General features: G+C 39.8%; 1 protein-coding gene across 1 annotated transcript; it reads left to right on the plus strand.

Moving 5' to 3' along the window:
• Positions 1-7087: 7087 nt before the first annotated feature.
• LOC123782668 (olfactory receptor 52P1-like) lies at positions 7088-8023 on the plus strand. The gene has a single exon (XM_045782936.2). It carries the CDS (start codon positions 7088-7090, stop codon positions 8021-8023), a length of 936 nt encoding a protein of 311 aa, XP_045638892.2.
• The last annotated feature ends 1065 nt before the right edge of the window (positions 8024-9088 follow it).

Here is a 9088-nt window from a genome sequence, read left to right on the forward strand (position 1 = left end):
ATACTGCATGAAAATGTTATACAGTAAGACTTCTATGTTTAAACACATGTATAAAGTCAAGCAATACATTTTAATAGCTCATTCATAATTATTAAAGAAACAACGTGTGTGAGAAGAATATATGCTAAATTTAAGTCATTAATTGAGTGTCAAAGAGAATAAGGACTCTGACCTTCTGGCATTTAATGGACAGAAGGCAGAGATGGTGAAGTTCTACACAGTGAGGACCTATAAGAAATCTCTTGATTATTATCTAGGCCAAAATTTAAATACTAAACATAAGTATTTTATAATAATATTTATAATTTATAATATTTATAATTTATAAATAATAAAATATTTGTAATATGCTAAAGTACATTAGCTTTAGATGTCTTTTGTCATGGTAATGCTACATAACAAAGCAACCCAAAACTTAATGGTTTATGCAGTAGGCAGAATAATGCCTCCACACCCTTCAAAAATGTCCAAGTCCTAATCCCTGGAATATTTTAGGTTACATGGCAAAGGGAAATTAAAGTTAAGTGTGAAATTAAGTTTGGTCAATGGTCGACCTTGAGATGAGGAGATTATTCTGGATTTTCCAAGTGGGCTCAATGTAATCAAAAGGGTCTTTATAAGTGAAAGAAAAGCCAAAGAGAGAGAGAACCAGAGAGATTGCAGGGTGAGAAGGACCTACTCTTGCTGGCTTTGAAGATGGAGGAAGAAGGCTAAAAGCCAAGAAATGACAGTGCCCTCTAGTATCTGGAGAAATCAAGGAAACCGATTCTTTCCTAGATCCTCCAAAAGGAACATAGCCCTGATGACCTCTTGATTTTCACCCGCCAAAATCCTTCTGGACTCCTGACCACCAGAACTATAAAGTAACAGATTAGTGTTGTCTTCAGCCTACTCGTGTGTGATAACTTCTTACAGTAGCAGTAGGAAATTAATACAGTTTATAGCAACATGAATTTTGTTTCAGTTCTACTTCAGTTAGGCACTGCTCACAGTTAGGCACTGCTCTATACATGAGACAAGTTGTATTAGCTTGGTTTCAGGATTCAAACGGAATACATGTGAAATCACGAACACTCCACGTGTTTTCATCCTAGAGCTCAGGCTAAGGAGTTAGAGGCCACCTGGGGTATGCTCTTCTCAGAATAGATGCACACCAAGAGGCCAAGCCCAACTACACAAACACAAAATTTAAATTTCCCTGAGAAGTAATTAAAAATTGGTTCTACCATAATTTATTTAGGACTTCGCCAAGAACTGTGAAGTCATTGATGGCAAAAAAAACATGTTGTATTTGAGTTCCTTACACCACTGACCTCAATCCATCTGTATTTGCAACTGAAGAGGAAACAGAATTTGTCACTTCAAAATATGCCTCTTTGTCCTAAGAATTATTTTAGCTTGGTTATTTTTAAGAAACAGCAGACAGAAGAAAAGCTCTGAAAATTGAACAGCAGTTACCCTTTTGTAAGGGACATTTACACTTATAAGGGAAATCTCCATTCGTTTTGGGGTCTCCCCCTCTGTTCCAGGAAGAGAAGGAGGAGCCTACATCACTGGACATTTTTATCAGTGGAGAAGACAATGGTTTAAATCTCCATTAAAAGCCTTACCCTCCGTGGGGAGCCTGGTTGGCTCAGTCAATAGATCATGTGACTCTTGAATTCAAGGTCATGAGTTTGAGCCCCATGTTGGGAGCAGAGTTTACTTCACACACACACACACACACACACACACACACACACACACACACACAACCTTGTTCTCGTTTACTGTGCTTTCCATAATAACCTCCATAACTGCTTCTCCTCTCCTCTCCTCACCCACCAACAACCTCTTTTGTCTTTAGCTAGAGATATTATTTAAGACAGTGGGTGGTTTGGGCCACTTCAGAGAATTACTCAGTTTCCTCAGTCTCTCCCATGTATACAGGAGATATACATGTTATCAAACTTCTGTTTTTCTCCTGTGAATCTTTTTATTTCAGGGATGGCTCAACCAAGAACTCAGTGTGGTAAGGGAAAATTATTTTTCTCCCCCACACAACTGTCCTATTCACAGAGACTAACTTCTAACTTCACTAGGTTTCTATTTCTTGTCATGCCTGAATATTGCATGTTAAAAGACATTTGTCTTTATTACATACATGTATTATACGTACTTGTGTGTATTATACATATACTTATCACACATATGTATCACATATATACAATTGTTAAATCTATCGCAAATTATTTATCCTTTGTATTACAATTGGGAGATTATACAGATTTTAAATCTGTTAAGAGGAGATGCATGTAAATTCAAAGCTAAGAATTGTTTAAGGAAATGTTCAGTTGGAGAGGGATAGAGCCATTACCCTAGAGTAAAGCACACATTAATACAAAAAGGGCAACATCTTCTCCACATCTTCAAGGTTTCCACCAAGAATTACAACCATGCCTTCATCATCTCAAAATGAAAAACATTATTACTTAGTATCTTCATCAAAGAGAAGAATAGTTTAATTACAAAATCAATTTTGTAAGGAACCTTTAGCTTTTTAAGGTAACGGCATTCCCAAAAGCTGTTCCTACTTTGACAGAAGTGGGAAGAAATATAACTGAATAAATATGAAGACTTACATGTTTAAAATGTGACTCTTGAGAGCTTGCTCTGAATCTGTGATCAGCTGCAAGTAACCATGAATGTGTTATCAGATAAAAATTTATAAATACTCTCCATGTGCAGTTCCTGGAACACAACTGACCATACATTAATCCAGTGCTTCTCAAGGTGGGGTCCTCAGAACAGTAGTATCAACATCACCTGGGGACCTGTCAGACACAAAAATTGCTGGGTCCCACCCCAGACCCACTGAACAGAAATACAGGGGATGATGCTCAGCAATCTGCATGTGTGGCTTTGTTTTTAATATTTTATTTATTTATTTGAGAGAGAGAGAGCACGTAAGCAGGGGGAGGGCTAGAGCGACAAGCTGACTCCCGCTGAGCAGGCAGCCTGACATGGGGCTCCCTCCCAGGACCCTGAGATCATGATCTGAGCTGGAGGCAGACACTTAACTGACTGAGTCACCCAGACATCCCCAAGCTGTATTTTTAAAAGCCCTTTGAAAGGTTGAGCACAACTGCTGTATTCTTTTCAACGGTGGTTGTACAGAGAAATTCATTACAGAGGCATTTGGATACAAAATGACTGTCTTTGTGTCTTCCAAAGTTAGGGTCCATCCAAAAAATTCTATTCTCTTTTGATAGGAAATTACCATTTGCTAAATCAGCACTTTGTTCTCCTCTTATAATGGCACAGAGGTACCTGAGTTTCCTCAAAAGCAGTATTGTTTTGCATGAGGATTATAAACTATTACCTATTAGAGGCATGACTTTATTCAGAAGTCCCTATGAAAAGGGTTGAAGTTGTGTCTATAGGCATCCACCAAACAGAGAGAAGTCACGTAACACCATCATTACGTGAAAACTGGAGGGGCGCCTGGGTGGCACAGCGGTTAAGCGTCTGCCTTCGGCTCAGGGTGTGATCCCGGCGTGATGGGATCAAGCCCCACAACAGGCTCCTCTGCTAGGATCCTGCTTCTTCCTCTCCCACTCCCCCTGCTTGTGTTCCCTCTCTCGCTGGCGGTCTCTCTCTCTGTCGAATAAATAAAATCTTTAAAAAAAGAAAAAGAAAACTGGAAATGGCCAAAATTGTCCCTTTTCCTCTGAGAACCACTCTTCAGGTGTTGTTGTTTCTTGAGTACCAGGCCCAGTGGGATCCCCTAAAGAGCTACTTCTATTACCTTTCCTTTTCACTTGGCTTCTGGAGAGTTGTAGCTATGCCCAGAGTTCTTGGGTGATGAAATACTAGAGTTCAAAATTTCCCTTGTATAGTATGAGAGTTTTGGTCCACTGCAACAAGAAAGCTTATATGTTGTGTCCCGGGAATAATTTGAAGAGGAGAGCTGGGGTGCGCAGGGAGCCCCTTTCCAGGAGCTAAAATCAGCTCAGCATAAAAAGGAAAAATAGTGTGCCATGAAACATGAAATAGGCAGATTCAAGTTATGACTTAGAATAACAAGGCTCTGGCTATCAGAAGAGAAGAGGGGTAAGAAGAATATAGTAGAACTTTTCTAGGTAAGTTCTGATTTTAATCATTAAAACTACCCCTACCTCTTCTTTCAATTGGATTGAAATGCCTAAATGCCTTCTGTCTGCAGCCCCCTCTAATTCTATTTAACTGGCATCAATTTGCTATCCACCCAGCCACCTCTACCCCAGATACCTAAAAATAGTGCCCCACGTCTGAAAATTGAACAAGTTTACAGAGGATGTGGAGGAGTGAGGGAGTAAAGATTCAAGAATCAGATGGTTTTGAAATGATGCAGAAACACTGTCACATATGACAAAATAGAGTTGATTTACAAAACCTGACTCATAGCGAGTACTTAATAAATGCAAGTTTAATTAGAGAGGAATTGCTTAAAGAAAGGAAATTTAGCTGAAGTGCTATGCAATAGAACACAGATATATGGACAGAGCCACAAAGTGGGCAAGAGCAGAGAAGTGAGGATACGAGTTTGTCAAGAAAAAAAGAAAGGAATGTGGAAAGCATTTTAGGCAAAAGGAACTGTTAGTCATGGGTCCACTCCTGACACTGTCCCCAGAATTCCATGCACTTGACATCAAGGTCACACTGAATTTCTCACTGTTACTTAAATATACTTAGGCTTTCTAAATATTGGCAAATTTTAAACCCCTCGGATGTTTCTAATATGCAGCCAGAACTTTGAGCCATTCTTTCGACTATGAAGTATGAAGATATCAGGAAGAAAAAAAAATGGCTGTTTCAGGAGATAATATGTGGTTTAGTATGAATAAAAATAGAAGTTTGAGAAGCAATTATATCATCACAGACACACATTAAGGTAGGGAATGGGTGATATGAGGGAATGTGGGGAAATGGAAGGACAAGAGGAAACACCCTAAGTCAGGAACAAAATTAGCATGCTTCTTTAAGAAGAGCAAAATGGTCAAGAGTGAAGTGAGCCAGGGGAGAGAGTGGTAGAAGCTTGGAGCTGAAGGGGTGAGCTGAGGCTGAAGGACACTTTGCATATCATGAGTATCATGAGTATTCATGACCGGAGTGCTTTGGAATGCCTTGTACATCATGGCAAGTTCTTTGATTTTATTCCTTCTATAATAGGGAGCTATTGAGGATAATCATATCATGTTATTTATGTTTTTAAAGATAATAGGGCCAGTCTACAGGCAACAAGCATTATGTAGACAAAAGAAGCAGAAAGACCAGTGAGGAGATTATTTTAGTGGCCCAAGTGAAAACAAAATATGTATTGGCTAGGAAGGTGGTGATGTCAATGAGAATAGCTCAGAGTCTCATTGAAGAAGGGAAAGTCAATTGGCCAAGAGAGTAGTATAATTTCAGGAACAGGTTTTTAGGCAGTTAAGGTCAGATTTCAATATGAAAAGCAAAGGAAATCTTTACTCAAGGATTGTATAAAGACAAGAATAATAGTTAATAATGAATGAGGTCAAATTTTAGGATGAGAACTAGAATGAGGTAAGCCTATACTTTTTGAATCATACACAAAATATTTAGTATAAGCAGTCTTTTTAAAGATTTTATTTATTTATTTATTTAAAGAGAGGCAGGGTGGGAGGAGGGGCAAGGGAGAGGGAGAGAGAATCTCAAGCAGACTCCACGCTGAGCACAGAGCCCCACATAGGGCTGCTTAAGATTCTCTCTCTCCCTCTCCCTCTGCTCCTCCCCCCTTTAAAAAAAAGTGCACCCTGTAAGACTACTTTCCAAGGAGAATTATTCACTAGTATCTTCTACAAAATGCTAGTGACAGTGTTAACTTCATTTGGGCAAAATTCTTCTCTCCGTGTTATTGGTCCTGGTTTCCTCCCTGCCCCTCCACACACTCTATTAAAAAGATTAGCTTTCTTTAAGATGCCTAAGTTTAGCACAATTATCCATCATAATGCAAATATATGCATTATGTATCACTAATCATCTCCATGACCTCAACAGCTCAACGGACTTTCTAAATATCATTTTACGTAATAATGTTAAGTTCCCTAAAATGTGAGACTATGAGTAGAGGTTATAGGCACAAATTAGATATACATAACCTAAAAAATAGATGAAATGGACAACATGTGGGAGATGAAAAAAACAGATACAATGCAGGCAGTTATTTGTGGAAGGGGTTCTTGCTTTACTGCTTAGAGTGTCTATAGATCTTTGGAAAGAAAGAGAAATTCTGTTAATTCATGATAGGAACTGAAGAATAAAAGAGCCAGTGGGCTCTAATTTGAAGTAAACGCCTCATGATTAAAGGCAATTCAATCTATACATGAATCAGGGCCAGTTGTAAATGAAAGAAAGATGCACAACTCATGCAAAAACGTCAAAGGACTGTTCATTGAGTGCGTAAATACTTGAATGCTAGTGGGAAGCAGCCATGGATGGTGTCCTTATTTGAACAATATATCTTTTATATATTGTCTGAAAAGCAGAGGACCCCAAAAGGAGAAAAAGCATCATGACCAGAGAGTGTGGATCCCTGAAAGAGGGACAACACATAAAAGCAAAGAAACTCAAAGGAAATTTCCCCCAACAGCTCAGCTCTTCTGCAACAAGGGGTGAGTAGGCATATTTCTTCTCTAGTTGGGAAGCTTCCCTATGAGAGGATCATGGATCTTGTATCAGCTTTTTCCATCTTTTAATCAAGGATACAAATATTTTCTTCTATTCTTACTTAGGACTCCAGAAAATTTTTTTGAAGTATTGAACAGCTGAACTGGACAGGTAGGAGTAAAGGTCCACTACAACATCCTCTATACAGAAAAGAATCCCAAACCTCAGCTCACAAAGAAATGAGTGTGAAAACAATAGAGTTGCTTACAGATAGACTTGAAGCCAGATTGCAGACTCCATGACCCCAAAGGTATTTTTCCATCTTTCTCTGAGCCCCATCTCGGCACGTCATTAAAAGTCAAACCGGTATAAACAAACCACCGCACGTCTCATTGACAGGTCTCTAAACTTCCTTTAACAACCACCAACAGTTTCTACCATGCTAATCTTCAACCATTCCAGCTTCTTGACCTTCACTTTGACGGGCATACCAGGCTTAGAGTCGCAGCACTTGTGGTTATCTCTCCCTTTCTCTTCTATGTTTTTGGCTATCCTCATCGGCAACGGTGCCATCCTCTTTCTGGTGGCCACAGAGCCCACACTTCACAGCCCAATGTACCTGTTCCTGGCCTTGCTTATGGTGGCTGACCTCATATCTGCTCTGGCTCTGGTGCCCAAGCTCCTCTGCCTCTTCTGGTTCAATGATAAGGACATAACTGCCAAGGCCTGTTTCACCCAGATGTTTTTCATCCATGGAGCATCTGTGGTACGATCAGCCCTACTTGTTGCAATGGCCTTTGACCGCTTCATGGCTGTGTGTGAGCCATTACACTACAATACGATTCTGAGTCATTCTTTAGTTGGACGCCTGGGATTGGTGGCTCTAGCCAAGGGTGTGATTCTTATTCTGCCCATGCCTCTCCTACTTCAAAGGTTGACATTCTGCCACGTGGTCATTCCTCATACCTACTGTGACCACATGGCTGTGGTGAAAATGGCCTGTGGCCATGCCATACCTAACCGTATCTATGGGCTCTTTGTGATTCTGCTCGTGGTGGGACTTGATTTGCTGCTCATTGGCTTCTCTTATGGACTCATCCTGCAAGCTGTGGTACGCCTCAACTCTCGAGACGCGACCTGCAAAGCCCTCAACACCTGTTCAGCCCACCTCTTTGTCATTCTTGTCACTTATGTGCCTGCACTCTTTTCATCTCTCACCCACCGCATAGGTCACAGTATCCCACCTCATGCTCATGTTCTCCTTGCCAATCTCTACCTTCTTTTACCCTCAGTACTCAACCCTATCATCTATGGCATAAAAATGAAGGAAATACGGCACAGGGTAGCTAAATGCCTTTGCAGAGGACCTGCATAGGCTGTGAGTGTAGACAATATGCCCGTGAGTAAATAAACAGCAAGGACAGATGACATTGCTTTTGCCCAAATATCCAAGACCCAGTTGTATCTCTAAATGACCTGTGGAACGAATAGATCTGGAAGAGTGTCTGGGGTGGTTTCTTAACATTTTGGCTTGTTCTGTTTGGGCTTGAACACAGAACCAATATATTCATGTTTTCATTGAGCTAATAACTAAAAAGGAAGAGGCCAAGATGGATCTATGTCTGTTTAACAAGAGCCCTCTTACAGCACGGGTCTCCTGATGCCTTTCACATCTGTGTTCGTGTTCGTAAGTACACACAAGATTTTTCTGTAAATAATCCAAGATCACCTTTCCTTGTCTGGGTGGAAAGTTTATACTTGCTTTCGTTTTCTATTTTCTATTTTTTGAATTCTGTGTCTGTTTCTAAAGAATGTCTTAATACTGAAAGGGATCTGACATACTCATTTTCTTTGGATACCACCTTAACATGTAGTAACTCTTCAGGAAATCGAGCTTTTCAATAGGAATTGTTTTTAATGCAATGGCAAGGCAACATGTTCACAATACCAATTGGATGATTGCAATGATGTGGATGCTTATAGCCAAAATGAAGGAGCTTGAAGAAGACATATAGACTCAGAATGTGGGGACTATTGAAATACGTGTCACAGAAGGTTTCATTGCAAGGGAAAACGAGTGTCCAGATGACTAATTCAACAGGCTTCTGAGACCAGGAAATTTACCTTAAAAAAACAAAACAAAAACAAGCTTATGTTAACAGGAAGCTACCTGTTCCTCAAGCAATATTCCGCGGTGACTCAAATCATGCATGAACAGCAGCTTATATGATGAAGCCTTGTCACGCTGAGATACTTAAATCGTTGTAGTGATTTCTATCCAATCATTTTAAATACATAGTTATCATAAGGTCAATCGCGTAATGTAATAAGGCAAATACAAGATTGGGTAGGTAGGCAAAATGACTCCATTTCTAACAAAAGTTAAAATGAATCTATGGGCTAAGAACTACCAAAAACTAAGATAGTCACAGTTTGGGGG

Source organism: Ursus americanus, chromosome 16 (genome assembly GCF_024610735.1).
Source record: "Ursus americanus isolate L20-20 chromosome 16, mUrsAme1.1.p, whole genome shotgun sequence".
NCBI lineage: Eukaryota > Metazoa > Chordata > Mammalia > Carnivora > Ursidae > Ursus > Ursus americanus.

Coding starts and splice junctions, on each gene's coding strand:
- LOC123782668 (XM_045782936.2), top strand. CDS start 7,088: ATGCTAATCTTCAACCATTCCAGCTTCTTGACCTTCACTTTGACGGGC.